This window comes from Salmo trutta, chromosome 26 (genome assembly GCF_901001165.1).
Source record: "Salmo trutta chromosome 26, fSalTru1.1, whole genome shotgun sequence".
In the NCBI taxonomy this organism is placed as follows: domain Eukaryota; kingdom Metazoa; phylum Chordata; class Actinopteri; order Salmoniformes; family Salmonidae; genus Salmo; species Salmo trutta.
In genome coordinates this window covers 33,850,119-33,867,270 of record NC_042982.1, presented here as the reverse complement: position 1 = coordinate 33,867,270, position 17,152 = coordinate 33,850,119, and the positions used below count along the sequence as shown (strand labels likewise).

Below are 17,152 nucleotides of genomic sequence, written 5' to 3'. Positions count from 1 at the left end.
CTCATCCTGCATGCCTCCTCTAATACAGGGTCTTACCTCATCCTGCATGCCTCCTCTAATACAGGGTCTTACCTCATCCTGCATGTGTCCTCTAATACAGGGTCTTACCTCATCCTGCATGCCTCCTCTAATACAGGGTCTTACCTCATCCTGCATGTGTCCTCTAATACAGGGTCTTACCTCATCCTGCATGCCTCCTCTAATACAGGGTCTTACCTCATCCTGCATGCCTCCTCTAATACAGGGTCTTACCTCATCCTGCATGCCTCCTCTAATACAGGGTCTTACCTCATCCTGCATGCCTCCTCTAATACAGGGTCTTACCTCATCCTGCATGTGTCCTCTAATACAGGGTCTTACCTCATCCTGCATGCCTCCTCTAATACAGGGTCTTACCTCATCCTGCATGTGTCCTCTAATACAGGGTCTTACCTCATCCTGCATGCCTCCTCTAATACAGGGTCTTACCTCATCCTGCATGCCTCCTCTAATACAGGGTCTTACCTCATCCTGCATGCCTCCTCTAATACAGGGTCTTACCTCATCCTGCATGCATCCTCTAATACAGGGTCTTACCTCATCCTGCATGCCTCCTCTAATACAGGGTCTTACCTCATCCTGCATGCCTCCTCTAATACAGGGTCTTACCTCATCCTGCATGTGTCCTCTAATACAGGGTCTTACCTCATCCTGCATGCCTCCTCTAATACAGGGTCTTACCTCATCCTGCATGCCTCCTCTAATACAGGGTCTTACCTCATCCTGCATGTGTCCTCTAATACAGGGTCTTACCTCATCCTGCATGCATCCTCTAATACATGTATAGCATGTGAGATAAGATGCTGCTTATGAGGTCATATGGAATAGAAGGGTCAAATTCAAATGTCCAGTCTCTTCATAGCGCTCGAGGACTGCTGGGAATACAATTTTATACATCTGACCTCACCATACAAACATTTACCCCCCCCCCCCACACACACACAACGCCTCCACCCCCTATCTACCTCACCCAGCCTCAATTCCCATCTTGGTCTGCTCCAGTGTTGAGTCACTTCAACCCCTTAATATACACCTCCCCACCCTCCTAACCCCATCCCCCATTCCCTGTGCACTGAACCACCTTCTATCCCCTCCCCCCCTCCTCCTTTTCCCCCTGCTCCCCAATCTTCCCATTACCCTGTTGTTAAATGACCCCAGTGTTCCCCCTACGTGGCTCCCAGGAGGGTTTAGGGTTGGGGGGATTCAGGCCCTCTTGTTGTACTGAATGACTCCTTTCTGAGTGATCACACTCTGTGACCAGCTGCTTTCTGTTCTCACTGTTAGTAGGATGTCCAATGGAGAGACACACAGAGGCTCCCCACAGGCCTACCACTGATACAGCATATCTTAAACATGACCAGAGGCTCCCCACAGGCCTACCACTGATACAGCATATCTTAAACATGACCAGAGGCTCCCCACAGGCCTACCACTGATACAGCATATCTTAAACATGACCAGAGGCTCCCCACAGGCCTACCACTGATACAGCATATCTTAAACATGACCAGAGGCTCCCCACAGGCCTACCACTGATACAGCATATCTTAAACATGACCAGAGGCTCCCCACAGGCCTACCACTGATACAGCATATCTTAAACATGACCAGAGGCTCCCCACAGGCCTACCACTGATACAACATATCTTAAACATGACCAGAGGCTCCCCACAGGCCTACCACTGATACAGCATATCTTAAACATGACCAGAGGCTCCCCACAGGCCTACCACTGATACAGCATATCTTAAACATGACCAGAGGCTGCCTCTAAAGGAATGTCCTCGCTCCTATGGTCACCGCAAGTGGAATTGATTATCATTGAGCTCCCATGTGTAAAGTGTAAGAGGATCTATGGATTTTCAGATGACCTTTATTAGAAATCAATCAGCTAATTGAGAGGGAATGGGTGAAAGTAATAACCTTTCAGGCTCCAGAATTGGGTGTCTAATAGCAGTGCGGTTGAGCTAAATTACATCTAAGGTGCTAAAACTCACCGTAACCAATACAACTAGAGAGACTGAAACATATGGAACAATCAATATACCTTTCAGCAATAGAAGCTCAACAACAGGGCTAAGTACTGTAACAATATACAGGATTTTCAAGATAGCTGGTGCATTGGCCTCTCCTTGGTAAACATGTACAGCAGAGTTAGCCAAACTCGGTCCTCAGGAACCCAAGTCGTCCACGTTTTGTTTTTTTCCCTAGCACTACACAGCTGATTCAAATAAACAATTAATCATCAAGCTTTGATCATTTGAATCAGCTGTGTAGTGTTAGGGCAAAAAACGAAACGTGCACCCCTTGGGGTCCCGAGGACCAAGTTTGGGAAATGCTGATGCAAAGTATTTTACTAGAGTAAGTAACATAGTTGTGTGGTCTTACCGTGGACGGTGAGGGTGGCCGACGCCTCCGCCCTGCCCACCATGTTCTCTGCCACGCAGGTGTAAGAACCCACGTCTGCAGAGCTCAGACGACGGATCTTCAGGGTGTGGTCCTCACGGATCTCATATCTGGAATACACACACACACACACACATTCATACCTTACTGTAAATGCATACATGCTGATCATCAGACAGACAAAAGGGAGTGAGGGATGAAATAGAGAGAAATAGGGATTGTGGTGTAATAAAGGTGTCCAGAAGATGAGTCATACAGTACAGTACCTTCCCTTGGGCAGGTCTCCGTCCTCTTTCCTCCAGCGGACGGTGGGAACTGGGTCACCCCGGGCCTCACACCTGAACTCCACGCTCTGGTCCACCAGCACCACCTGGCTGCCGGGACGCTTCACAAAGCTGGGTCGCTCTGCAGAGAGAGATGACATAGCACAGGACTATTCAGTACTAGGTCTACAGTACGTCAGTACACTGTATCTGCAGTTATACAGGATAGTATAGCATAGTATAGTATAATATACAGTGCCCACTTGAATTGTTGGTACCCTTGGTAAATATGAACTAAAAAGGCTGTGAAAAAAGGTCCGTTGTTTATCAGCTTGACCTTACATTGAAAATATCATATGCATCTAACCTTTAATTGAGTTAAAATTGTTCAAAAAATATTATTATCAACAAGAAATAATGTTTTTTTTTTCAGAAACATGCGTTTCAGAATGACTGGCACCCCTAGAAATTCTGATGAACAAAACAATCCAATTGATGTGTATTCCAATTAAGATTTTTGGGAACTCTTAAGTGGTCCAGCCATGACTTCCTGTTTCACTGGGGTATAAATATGAGGTGACACACAGGCTAAACCCCCTTACTCATCCATCAACATGGGAAAGGCCAGACAACACACAAACGAAATGAGACAAAAGGTTATTGACCTTCACAAATCAGAAAATTGCTATAAAAAAGATAGCTACAAGGCTGAAAATACACATCTCCACTATCAGGGCAATAATTACAACATTTTCATCAACTGGAGCTGTGACGAACCTGCTGTCACCAAACCACAAATGTAAGCATGTGGAGTTTGATAAATATCATTGGAACTTTGATTGGAACCAGATTCTATGGTCTGATGAGACTAAAATAGAGCTTTTAGGCAGCAAACACCAGAGGTTGGTTTGGTGTAAAAAGAGCCATGGTCATACAGAAAATAAAATCATCCCTACTGTGAAGTATGGTGGTGGATCTGTGAAGTATGGTGGTGGATCTGTGAAGTATGGTGGTGGATCTGTGAAGTATGGTGGTGGGAAGTATGGTGGTGGATCTGTGAAGTATGGTGGTGGGAAGTATGGTGGTGGATCTGTGAAGTATGGTGGTGGATCTGTGATGTTGTGGTGCTGTTTTACTTCCAAAGGCCCTGGGAACATTGTTAGGATACATGGCATCATGGACTTCATCAATAACCAGGAGATTTTAGGCCAAAACTGGGTCGTTGTTGTATCAACTGGCAGGACAACGATCCAAAGCACACCCCCACACAAAACATTTTTTCATTGACCATAGAATCAAGCTTTTGCAATGGTCATCCCAGTCCCCAAAACACCATTGAAAAGCTGTGGGGTGAACTCTGGAGAGTTTATGTATGGAGGAATGGTCTCAACTCCATATGTGTTCTCCCACCTCATCAAACATTATAGGAGACGACTCAAAGGGAAGGTGTGTTCTCCCACCTCATCAAGCATTATAGGAGACGACTCAGAGCTGTTATCTTGGCAAATGGAGGATGTGTTCTCCCACCTCATCAAACATTATAGGAGACGACTCAAAGGGAAGGTGTGTTCTCCCACCTCATCAAGCATTATAGGAGACGACTCAGAGCTGTTATCTTGGCAAAGGGAAGGTGTGTTCTCCCACCTCATCAAGCATTATAGGAGACGACTCAGAGCTGCTATCTTGGCAAAGGGAAGGTGCGTTCTCCCACCTCATCAAACATTATAGGAGATGACTCAGAGCTGTTATCTTGGCAAATGGAGGATGTGTTCTCCCACCTCATCAAACATTATAGGAGACGACTCAAAGGGAAGGTGTGTTCTCCCACCTCATCAAGCATTATAGGAGACGACTCAGAGCTGTTATTTTGGCAAATGGAGGATGTGTTCTCCCACCTCATCAAACATTATAGGAGACGACTCAAAGGGAAGGTGTGTTCTCCCACCTCATCAAGCATTATAGGAGACGACTCAGAGCTGTTATCTTGGCAAATGGAGGATGTGTTCTCCCACCTCATCAAGCATTATAGGAGACGACTCAGAGCTGCTATCTTGGCAAATGGAGGATGTGTTCTCCCACCTCATCAAGCATTATAGGAGACGACTCAGAGCTGCTATCTTGGCAAAGGGAAGGTGCGTTCTCCCACCTCATCAAGCATTATAGGAGACGACTCAGAGCTGCTATCTTGGCAAATGGAGGATGTGTTCTCCCACCTCATCAAGCATTATAGGAGATGACTCAGAGTTGTTATCTTGGCAAATGGAGGATGTGTTCTCCCACCTCATCAAGCATTATAGGAGATGACTCAGAGCTGCTATCTTGGCAAAGGGAGGATGTGTTCTCCCACCTCATCAAACATTATAGGAGACGTCTCAGAGCTGTTATCTTGGCAAATGGAGGATGTGTTCTCCCACCTCATCAAGCATTATAGGAGACGACTCAGAGCTGTTATCTTGGCAAAGGGAAGGTGTGTTCTCCCACCTAATCAAGCATTATAGGAGACGACTCAGAGCTGCTATCTTGGCAAATGGAGGATGTGTTCTCCCACCTCATCAAGCATTATAGGAGACTACTCAGAGCTGCTATCTATGCAAATGGAGGATGTGTTCTCCCACCTCATCAAGCATTATAGGAGACGACTCAGAGCTGCTATCTATGCAAATGGAGGATGTGTTCTCCCACCTCATCAAGCATTATAGGAGACGACTCAGAGCTGTTATCTAGGCAAATGGAGGATGTGTTCTCCCACCTCATCAAGCATTATAGGAGACGACTCAGAGTTGTTATCTTGGCAAAGGGAAGGTGCACAAAGTACTAAATGCAGGGTTGCCAATAATTGTGAAACATGTTTTTGAAAATAAATATTATTTCTTGATTACAATTATTTTTCTTTTGAACAATTTTAACTCAATTAAAGGTTAGAATCATATGATATTTTGAGTGTAATATCAAGCTGATAAACAACAATGACATTTTTTTCACAGCCTTTTTTTGTTCAGATTTACCTAGGGTGCCAATAATTTAGGAGGGCACTGTAGTAAAGGTAAGCATAGTATATTATAGTCTGAGTATACCAAATATTAAGAACATATTCCTAATATTGAGTTGCACCCCATGTTGACTCCAATGCTTCCCACAGTTGTCTCAAGTTGGCTGGATGTCCTTTGGGTGGTGGACCATTCTTGATACACATAGGAAACGTGAAAAATCCAGCATCGTTGCAGTTTTGACACAAACCGGTGCGCCTGACACCTACTACCATACCCCGTTCAAAGGCACTTACATTTTTCATCTTGCCCATTCACCCTCTGAATGGCACACATACACAATCCATGCCTCAGTTATCTAAAAATCCTTCTTTAACCTGTCTCCTCACCTTCATCTACACTGATTGAAGTGGATTTAACAAGTGACATCAATAAGGGATCAGAGTTTCACCTGGATTCACCTGATCAGTCTATGTCATGGAAAGAGCAGGTATTCTTAATGTATTGTATACTCAGTGTAGTATAGTATAGCGTAACATAGCATAGCATAGTATAGCATGGCATAGTATAGCATAGTACAGCATAGCATAGTATAACATAGCATAGCATAGCATAGTAAAGCATAGTATAGTGTAGTATAGTATAGCATAGCATATTATATTATTGCATAGTATAGCATAGCATAATATAGTATATCATAGTATGTGACTATACTGTATCTTTAGCACTGTATGGGGATTGAATCATCTTGCCGATCAGTCTGTAGCAGCAGTCTCAGTGCTAACATTAGCAGTGTGTTTTAGTAATCACATCTACCCTCGTTGCTCTTTATCCTGATGATCTGAGAGGTCCTGTAAAAGCTTGCTGTTGCACTCCATCCCCCCTAGCCTTCCAGCAGGGATTGAAATAAAAATACATTTTGGAAAAAACTTGTGAAATGAAAACAGATAGCCATCTAACCACCCCTGGCCCCTCAGGTCCAGCTCAACTCCCTCTCCGGACCCTATCCCCTCAGTAGAAACACACAACAACGCACATTTCCATACGGAACACTTAGCAGATTTCCTAATACCTTTAATCTCCCTCTCCTCCAACATTTGTTTTTTAATATTTCCCACAGCTCAACAATTGCAGTTCAATAGTTTGACCTCCCTCCTCTCTGCTCTCTCCCCTGCCTCCCTCCTCTCTGCTCTCTCCCCTCCCTCCCTCCTCTCTGCCCGCTCTCCCCTACCTTCTCTCTACTCTCTCTCCTCTCTGCTCTCTCCCCTCCCTCCTCTCTCCACCCTTCCTCCTCTCTGCCCTCTCTCCCCTCCCTTCTCTCTACTCTCTCTCCTCTCTGCTCTCTCCCCTCCCTTCCTCCTCTCTGCTCTCTCCCCTCCCTTCCTCCTCTCTGCCCGCTCTCCCCTACCTTCTCTCTACTCTCTCTGCTCTCTCCCCTCCCTCCGCACATTCCCTCCTTCCTCACATCCCCTTCAGACTTGGCTTGAAAACGTGCTCAGTAAGTTCCTGGGGCTGTCGTGCCTTTTTCTGTTGTGACAGGCCATAGCTATGAGCTGAGACCGTTGAAGCCATATGATTTCCATATATAATGATGTATCTTATGTTGGAAAGAAGAATACGTGGGTCCTGTCGGAGGGAATGATGAGAGGTCTAGTGGGACAGGAAGTAGAGGAAGTGGAGAGGACAGTCAGAAGTTCAGCCCACTGAGGTCAATACAGAGGTCTATACTGACACTATAAACTGAGGCACCGGAGAGCTGTGGGGTCAAAGACCAGTCATGGTGGAATGGGGCACAGCTGGCCAGAAGAGAGGTGCTGAGGTGTGTCAGTAGGGGAAGGGGTCCAGCGGGGGAGAAAAGGGGGTCAGTAGAGGGGGGGGGGGCTCCTGGGGGAGTTCATGGTTAACTGGTAGAGTGAAGGCCAGGTCACACTCCTCTTGAAGGGGTCAATGACACCGTTTTGTCTCCTTGGAGACACACACAAACAGAAACATCTGGACCCTCTTCACCGCTGTACACAAACAAACAGTGAGACAGAGAGAGAGAATGTGTGTGTGTGTGAGAAAGAGAGAAAGAGAGAAAGAGAGATGGTGAGTGGGTGTGTGTGTGTGTGAGAGAGGGAGAGAGAGAGAGAGAGAGAGGGAGAGAGAGAGAGAGAGAGAGAGAGAGAGAGAGAGAGAGAGAGAGAGGGAGAGAGAGAGACTCCTGGTGTTAGTCTCCACAATTCAGAGGTTAAATGCCTGCTCTTCACAGATTACCTATGCCTGCTGTCACCCACAGCACATGGCCTACAGCAGAGCCTGGACCTACTAGAGCAGTACTGCCAGACCTGGGTCCTGGCAGTAAACCCCAAAAATATTAAAATAATGATTTTCTCAATTGGTACAAAATATATAGAGCACTTCACACACTACAATTACTTAGGTTTAAAAACAAGCTCAACTGGACACCTTAATGATGCAGTGAATGAACTGAGAGAGAAAGCATGCAGGGCGTTCTACACCTTTAAACAACTAATTGAAATTGAAATACCTATTAAAATTTGGCTAAAACTAATTCAATGTGTCATTGAACCAATTGCACTTTATGGCAGCAAGGTGTGGGGTCCACTTGCAAAACAAGATTTCACCAAATGGGACAAACACCCCATTGAAACCCTGCATGCAGAGTTCTGTAAGATTCTCCTACATGTCCAGAGGAAAACTACAAACAATGCATGCAGGGCAGAATTAGGCTAATATCCACTAATAATAAAAACTCAAAAAAGAGCAGCTGGTTGTGGTGCTGAGTTCACAAACCTGTTCTACTAACACACTGAAGCCTCAGGACCAGAACATCCAATCAATCATAATAAAACAAATTACAACACAGTCAAAACAAAACTACACTGCTTACTGGGAAACACAAGCACAAAGCAAAATGCAGTGCTATCTGGCCCTAAATCAACAGTACACTGTGGCTAACTTCAGTGTACTAGAGAGAGAGAGAGTGAGAGTGAGAGTGAGAGTGAGAGAGAGAGAGAGAGAGAGAGAGAGGGGGGGGGGAATAAATAAAGAGGGTGAATGTGTGTGTATGAGGAAGGTTACTTACCGAGCACAGTCAGCTCAGCGATCTCACTCTCCCTCTCTCCCACCATGTTGGTCCCGACACACACATACTTCCCAGCATCGCTTTTTCTGGCATTGGTTATCATCAGCTTTCCTCCCCGGATCTGAGGAACGAGAGAAAAGAGAGAGATGAGAGGTTAGACCTTGAGAGGACAGAGGAGACACACTGTAATCAACCAGAGACAGAGGGCCCTGGGGTGTCAGAGGGAACACAAAACACCACTTCTAACATTGCAAATCATTCTCTCAGTTTAAAAGCATTGTATTTCCTCACCCATGGAGTTATGAGTTTTTACACAACCATGTCCTGTGGTCCAAGTGACAGAAAACCAAAGTACTGTACTACTGTAGTAACTGCAGCCAGCGGTGTAAAGTACTTAAGTAAAAATACTTTAAAGTACTACTTAAGTACTGGCTGTACTTTACTTTGCTGTTTAGTTTTACTTTTAGTTCACTACATTCCTAAATAAAATAATATACTTTTTGCTCCATAAATTTTCCCTGACACCTAAAAGTACTCTGATCTAGCAGACTCACTATATACAGATGCTTCGTTTGTAAATGATGTCTGAGTGTTGGAGTGTGCCCCTGGCTATAAGTAGATAAATAAAAAACACAAAAATGATGCCGTCTGGTTTGTTTAATATAACAATTAGAAAATTATTCATACTTTTACTTTTGATACTTAAGTATATTTAAAACTAAATACTTCTAGACTTTTACTCAAGGAGTATTTTACTGGGTGACTTTCACTTTTACTTGAGTCATTTTCTATTAAGGTATTTTAATGAATATTTTAATGAAGTATGACAATTCGCTACTTTTTCCACCACTGACTGCAGTACCTGTCCAGCCATTCTATGCTATTCTCATTCCGCCTGTGGTTTGTATGGCATTATCAGACAGTCTGTTCCGGCAGGGTCGATTGGAAGCATTACTGCAGCTACAAATGACCTCCAGCACAACAATCTCCAGTACTGTAACAGTGGAGGGTTCCAGACAAGAAGAACAAAAGAATGCACGCATACAAACACACACACACACACACACACACACACACACACACACACACACACACACACACACACACACACACACACACACACACTCTCTAAAATATGTGTTTTGTGACCAGGACCAGGTGAGTGTGATGGCTGTTATTTCCCAGGGCTTTGATTACAGGCCAGGGGAGATGCTTTGTTCTCGGGCACTGGGTAAGGCAGCCCGGCCCCTCTCAGGTCCTTGTCAGGCCCCCAGCCCCTCTCTGACAGCCATGCCAGTCAGAGTAGCAGCACACAATAGAAGGGGGAACCACTAATCTGCCTGCTCCAAGGGGGCTTAAGGGTTTAAGGGTTACACACCTCAGCCCACAAGCCGGCAGACTCTGGACCCCCACCCCCAGGCCTGTAACAGATCCCTTTATTAGACTGAGGTGTGTGTGTAGGTGTGTGTGTGTACGTTGGGGGGGGGGGGGTGTACATAGGGGGGAGTTGAAGGAGGTTCCACACAGCATTGCGAAAGGGCTCCAAACCTGCTGCCTTTTACTGGCTGACTTCAGTCAAACACACTGCTACACATATATTCACTTTATGACACACCATGTAACATCTCACTAAATCTAATTTACTGTGGTCAACACTCCATGTGTGCCTGCGCTCTGCACACTAGGGGATCTAAAAACAGCTATCACTGGCATGTGGAGAACGGAGCCTCACTTTTATTATGACACAGCAGCCTAATGAAGAGTGACACCTTGTTCATTAGCAAAACAATCCACATGATGTCTGCTAGGTAGGGGAATGACAGGTTCTAACAGGGGAATATAGAAATCGAATGTCAGAAGGTTCTCAGTGGAACAACCCAACCCATCACATCGGTGGTCTGTAGACTAACAGTTCATCTGGGAGGAGTAGAGACAGGGAGAGGCCGTCTAAATGCCACAACCCCTCCATTTAACTAAGCCAGCCAGAGGAAGACAAGGCTCCTCCAGGGACACCTCACCTCCACCCTACTCCCCCACCGGACACATTCCTCTGTGTTCTGAGGCATTCAGGGGCCCCTCACGCCCTCACTGCTAGTTTAATATGAATCATTAAAACAGCCTTTAAATAGAAGACAAGGTGAAGCGAGAGGAAGGGTAATGAAAAGGGTCACACCGGCACTATAGAGACCCAGGGAGTTTGAACTGTCATTATGTTACTGTTTGTTTGAGGGACGGCTTAACAGCTAAAGCACTTGACCACTCACAAAGGCCCAAGGTCAGGCCAGGTCAGACCACGCAGGGCAGGGAGAGGGACTGGAGGTCCCATAGGTCTTCGACATGAGGATCCACTTTAGGGCCAAAGCACTCAGTTTTCCTACCTCTGTGTGGAGGTGGCACTTTACCATTCTGCTCAGGCATATTTGAAGGGCCTGGGCAGAGGGGGCCTCTGGAGTGGCCCAGTGTGAATGGAGAGGCCTTCCTTTCTCTCTGCATCTCTCTGTGTCTCTGTACCTCTCTGTGTCTCTGTGTCTCTGTCTCTATCACCTCCACAACACAGGGGGCTGCTGAAGGCAGCAACAATCACAGGATGGCTCTATCCCAACACCATCTTTTGTCTCCCGTCATTTGTTAATGCTGATACTGTGAAACCCCAGCGTTGTGGCGGCATTCATGCTGCATTTCATTTTCCAGGCTGTTAATCACCCTCAACTACTAAACAAAGGAAGGAGAAGACAACGCACAGCATGTCTGCAGTCTGTCCCAGCGCTGACTGATTCCCTCCATACACCAACATCGGTTAAGTTCAGCCTGAAACTGTTGAGCTGGATGCCTTTTTGTTCAGTTCCATTATCAAGGCCCTCAACACCCTGAACAGACCTACACCCTGAACAGACCTGTTTTGCACAGGAGTGACAAATGGCTCCATCTGCTCTCAGCGGAGTAGTGGCTTGACAAGAAAAAGACACTTGCTGTCGTCTCTCTATTGACTGGCAGTTGTGTCATCAAAGGAGGCAGGGCTAACATAGATAGGAGGAGCCAGGGGGCAGGGCTAACATAGATAGGAGGAGCCAGGGGGCAGGGCTAACATAGATAGTAGGAGCCAGGGGGCAGGGCTAACATAGATAGTAGGAGCCAGGGGGCAGGGCTAACATAGATAGTGGGAGCCAGGGGGCAGGGCTAACATAGATAGTAGGAGCCAGGGGCAGGGCTAACATAGATAGTAGGAGCCAGGGGGCAGGGCTAACATAGATAGGAGGAGCCAGGGGGCAGGGCTAACATAGATAGTAGGAGCCAGGGGGCAGGGCTAACATAGATAGTAGGAGCCAGGGGGCAGGGCTAACATAGATAGTAGGAGCCAGGGGGCAGGGCTAACATAGATAGGAGGAGCCAGGGGCAGGGCTAACATAGATAGGAGGAGTCAGGGGGCAGGGATAACATAGATAGGAGGAGCCAGGGAGCAGGGCTAACATAGATAGTAGGAGCCAGGGGGCAGGGCTAACATAGATAGGAAGAGCCAGTGATGACAGGGTTAACATAGATAGGAGGAGCCAGGGGGCAGGGCTAACATAGATAGGAGGAGCCAGGGGGCAGGGCTAACATAGAGAGTAGGAGCCAGGGATGACAGGGTTAACATAGATAGTAGGAGCCAGGGGGCAGGGCTAACATAGATAGGAGGAACCAGGGGGCAGGGCTAACATAGATAGTAGGAGCCAGGGGGCAGGGCTAACATAGATAGGAGGAGCCAGGGGGCAGGGCTAACATAGATAGGAGGAGCCAGGGGGCAGGGCTAACATAGATAGTAGGAGCCAGGGGGCAGGGCTAACATAGATAGTAGGAGCCAGGGGGCAGGGCTAACATAGATAGTAGGAGCCAGGGGGCAGGGCTAACATAGATAGTAGGAGCCAGGGGGCAGGGCTAACATAGATAGGAGGAGCCAGGGATGACAGGGTTAACATAGATAGTAGGAGCCAGGGGGCAGGGTTAACATAGATAGTAGGAGCCAGGGGGCAGGGCTAACATAGACAGTAGGAGCCAGGGGGCAGGGCTAACATAGATAGTAGGAGCCAGGGGGCAGGGCTAACATAGAGAGTAGGAGCCAGGGATGACAGGGTTAACATAGATAGTGGGAGCCAGGGGGCAGGGCTAACATAGATAGTAGGAGCCAGGGGGCAGGGCTAACATAGATAGGAGGAGCCAGGGGGCAGGGCTAACATAGATAGGAGGAGCCAGGGATGACAGGGTTAACATAGATAGTGGGAGCCAGGGGGCAGGGCTAACATAGATAGTAGGAACCAGGGGGCAGGGCTAACATAGATAGGAGGAGCCAGGGGGCAGGGCTAACATAGATAGTAGGAGCCAGGGGGCAGGGCTAACATAGATAGTGGGAGCCAGGGGGCAGGGCTAACATAGATAGTAGGAGCCAGGGGGCAGGGCTAACATAGATAGGAGGAGCCAGGGGGCAGGGCTAACATAGATAGGAGGAGCCAGGGATGACAGGGTTAACATAGATAGTGGGAGCCAGGGGGCAGGGCTAACATAGATAGGAGGAGCCAGGGGGCAGGGCTAACATAGATAGTGGGAGCCAGGGGGCAGGGCTAACATAGATAGGAGGAGCCAGGGGGCAGGGCTAACATAGATAGTAGGAGCCAGGGGGCAGGGCTAACATAGATAGGAGGAGCCAGGTGGCAGGGCTAACATAGATAGGAGGTGCCAGGGGGCAGGGCTAACATAGATAGGAGGAGCCAGGAGGCAGGGCTAACATAGATAGAAGGTGCCAGGGGGCAGGGCTAGCATAGATAGGAGGAGCCAGGGATAACAGGGTTAACATAGATAGTAGGAGCCTGGGGGCAGGGCTAACATAGATAGGAGCACCCAGGGGGCAGGTCTAACATAGATAGGAGGAGCCAGGGGGCAGGGCTAACATAGATAGGAGGAGCCAGGGATGACATGGTTAACATAGATAGTAGGAGCCAGGGGGCAGGGCTAACTTAGATAGGAGGAGCCAGGGGGCAGGGCTAACATAGATAGGAGGAGCCAGGGGGCAGGGCTAACTTAGATAGGAGGAGCCAAGGATGACAGGGTTAACATAGATAGGAGGAGCCAGGGATGACAGGGTTAACATAGATAGGAGGAGCCAGGGATGACAGGGTTAACATAGATAGGAGGAGCCAGGGGGCAGGGATAACATAGATAGGAGCAGCCAGGGGCAGGGCTAACTTAGATAGGAGGAGCCAAGGATGACAGGGTTAACATAGATAGGAGGAGCCAGGGATGACAGGGTTAACATAGATAGGAGGAGCCAGGGATGACAGGGTTAACATAGATAGGAGGAGCCAGGGATGACAGGGATACCATAGATAGGAGGAGCAAGGGGGCAGGGATAACATAGATAGGAGCAGCCAGGGCCAGCTGCTCTTTTCTCTTCTTCATCCTGTGATGTCTGATGTCTCTGACTCTCTGGTGTTTATTAGCCTCTCACATTTCATGTCTCTCCTTTTTAACTCACACTCACAAACTCACATCCCAGCCCATCCCAGTCCAGCCAATTCCATCCCATCCCAGTCCAGACCATTCCATCCCGGTCCAGCCCATCGCCGCCCAGCCCATCCCAGTCTAGCCCATCCCATTCCATCCCATCCCAGTCCAGCCCATCGCCGCCCATCCCAGTCCATCCCAGCCTATCCCAGTCCAACCCATTCCATCCCAACCCATCCCAGTCCAGCCCATTCCATCCCATCCCAGTGTAGCCCATCCCAGCCCATCCCAGTCCAACCCATTCCATCCCACCCCAGGCCATCCCAGTCCAACCCATTCCATCACATCCCAGCCCATCCCAGCCCATCCCAGTCCAACCCATTCCATCCCACCCCAGGCCATCCCAGTCCAACCCATTCCAGCCCATCCCAGCCCATCCCAGCCCAGCCCATCCCAGCCCATTCTATTCCATTCTATCCCATCGCCGCCCATCTCAGTCCAGCCCATCCCAGTCCATCCCAGTCCATCCCAGTCCAGCCCATCCCAGTCCTTCCCAGTCCAGCCCATCCCAGTCCTTCCCAGTCCAGCCCAGCCCAGTCCAGCCCATCCCAGTCCATCCCAGCCCATCCCAGCCCATCCCATCCCATCCCAGCCCATCGCCGCCCATACCAGCCCATCGCGGCCCAGCCCAGTCCAGCCCATCCCAGTCCATCCCAGTCTATCCCAGTCCAGCCCATCCCATCCCAGCCCATCGCCGCCCATACCAGCCCATCGCCGCCCAGCCCAGTCCAGCCCATCCCAGCCCATCCCATCCCACACACTGTGCCGCAGCCCTCTTAAAATACAGCACCGCACATCGCTCTGCTTTCGATTGGCATTCACATTTCGGCCCATCCATTCTCCCATCTGTCAGCACAGTCCATTACACATGGATGGTCCTGGTGTCCGTGTAGAGTTGTTTTTAGTCATTCTGTGAGTCCTCGTCCTACCCAGGCACTTTAGTGGAAGGAACACATCCCACGCTGCACTGTTAAATCTCTCCCTAACCAGACGGGTGCTGTGTGTTGTCATTCCCTCCTAAGGCCCAGCTCTGCAGAATACCGGCTATGGACAGCACCAGTCACTGAGCCTGTGTTTACAGCAAATACTGGTTTACACTAATATTTCACACATCACTGCAAAAAATCGAAAACACAACACAGAGAGGATGTTGTTGTACAAACAGCTTATAAACAGCAGGGCTAGCAAAATGTGTTGTTTAAACAGAGTGAAACCTCATTTTGGGAAAGGCCATGTGTACGTAGGGCAGTTATACACAGCTATGATAACTGGACAGTTATACACAGACATGATCACTGGACAGTTATACACAGACATGATCACTGGACAGTTATACACAGCTATGATCACTGAGCAGTTATTCACAGGTATGATCACTGGACAGTTATACACAGACATGATTACTGGACAGTTAAACACAGCTATGATCACTGAGCAGTTATACACAGCTATGATCACTGGACAGTTATACACAGACATGATCACTGGACAGTTATACACAGCTATGATCAATGAGCAGTAATACACAGCTATGATCACAGGATAGTAATACACAGACATGATCACTAGACAGTTATAAACAGCTATGATCACTGGACAGTTATACACAGACATGATCACTGGACAGTTATACACAGACATGATCACTGGACAGTTATACACAGCTATGATCACTGGACAGTTATACACAGCTATGATCAATGAGCAGTAATACACAGCTATGATCACAGGATAGTAATACACAGACATGATCACTAGACAGTTATAAACAGCTATGATCACTGGACAGTTATACACAGCTATGATCACTGGACAGTTATACACAGCTATGATCACTGGACAGTTATACACAGCTATGATCACTGAGCAGTTATACACAGCTATGATCACTGGACAGTTATACACAGCTATGATCACTGGACAGTTATACACAGCTATGATCACTGGACAGTTATACACAGACATGATCACTGGACAGTTATACACAGACATGATCACTGAGCAGTTATACACAGACATGATCACTGGACAGTTATACACAGCTATGAACACTGAGCAGTTATACACAGCTATGATCACTGGACAGTTATACACAGCTATGATCACTGAGCAGTTATACACAGCTATGATCACTGGACAGTTATACACAGCTATGATCACTGGACAGTTATACACAGCTATGATCACTGGACAGTTATACACAGCTATGATCACTGGACAGTTATACACAGCTATGATCACTGGACAGTTATACACAGCTATGATCACTGGACAGTTATACACAGACATGATCACTGGACAGTTATACACAGTTATGATCACTGGACAGTTATACACAGCTATGATCACTGGACAGTTATACACAGACATGATCACTGGACAGTTACACACAGCTATGATCACTGAGCAGTTATACACAGCTATGATCAATGAGTAGTAATACACAGCTATGATCACTGGACCGTTATACACAGACATGATCACTGGACAGTTATACACAGACATGATCACTGGACAGTTATACACAGCTATGATCACTGGACAGTTATACACAGCTATGATCACTGGACAGTTATACACAGCTATGAACACTGGACAGTTATACACAGCCATGAACACTGGAGAGTTATACACAGCTATGATCTCTGGACAGTTATACACAACTATGATCACTGAGCAGTAATACACAGCTATGATCACTGGACAGTTATAGACAGCTATGATCACTGGACAGTTATACACAGCTATGATCACTGGACAGTTATACACAGCCATGAACACTGAGCAGTAATACACAGCCATGAACACTGTGCAGTAATACACAGCTATGATCA

At 47.4% G+C, this 17,152-nt stretch overlaps 1 protein-coding gene across 3 annotated transcripts in view; it reads right to left on the bottom strand.

Annotated features, from left to right (window-relative positions):
• robo1 (roundabout, axon guidance receptor, homolog 1 (Drosophila)) overlaps positions 1-17,152 on the bottom strand; it is a 314,601-nt gene that overhangs the window by 90,593 nt on the left and 206,856 nt on the right. For all 3 annotated transcript variants that reach the window (XM_029715767.1, XM_029715768.1, XM_029715769.1), the window contains 3 exons: positions 8,784-8,904; positions 2,712-2,850; positions 2,428-2,555 (listed from right to left, as the gene is read on the bottom strand). In XM_029715767.1, the coding sequence (XP_029571627.1) occupies positions 2,428-2,555; positions 2,712-2,850; positions 8,784-8,904 (388 nt within the window). The remainder of the gene's footprint in view (positions 1-2,427; positions 2,556-2,711; positions 2,851-8,783; positions 8,905-17,152) is intronic.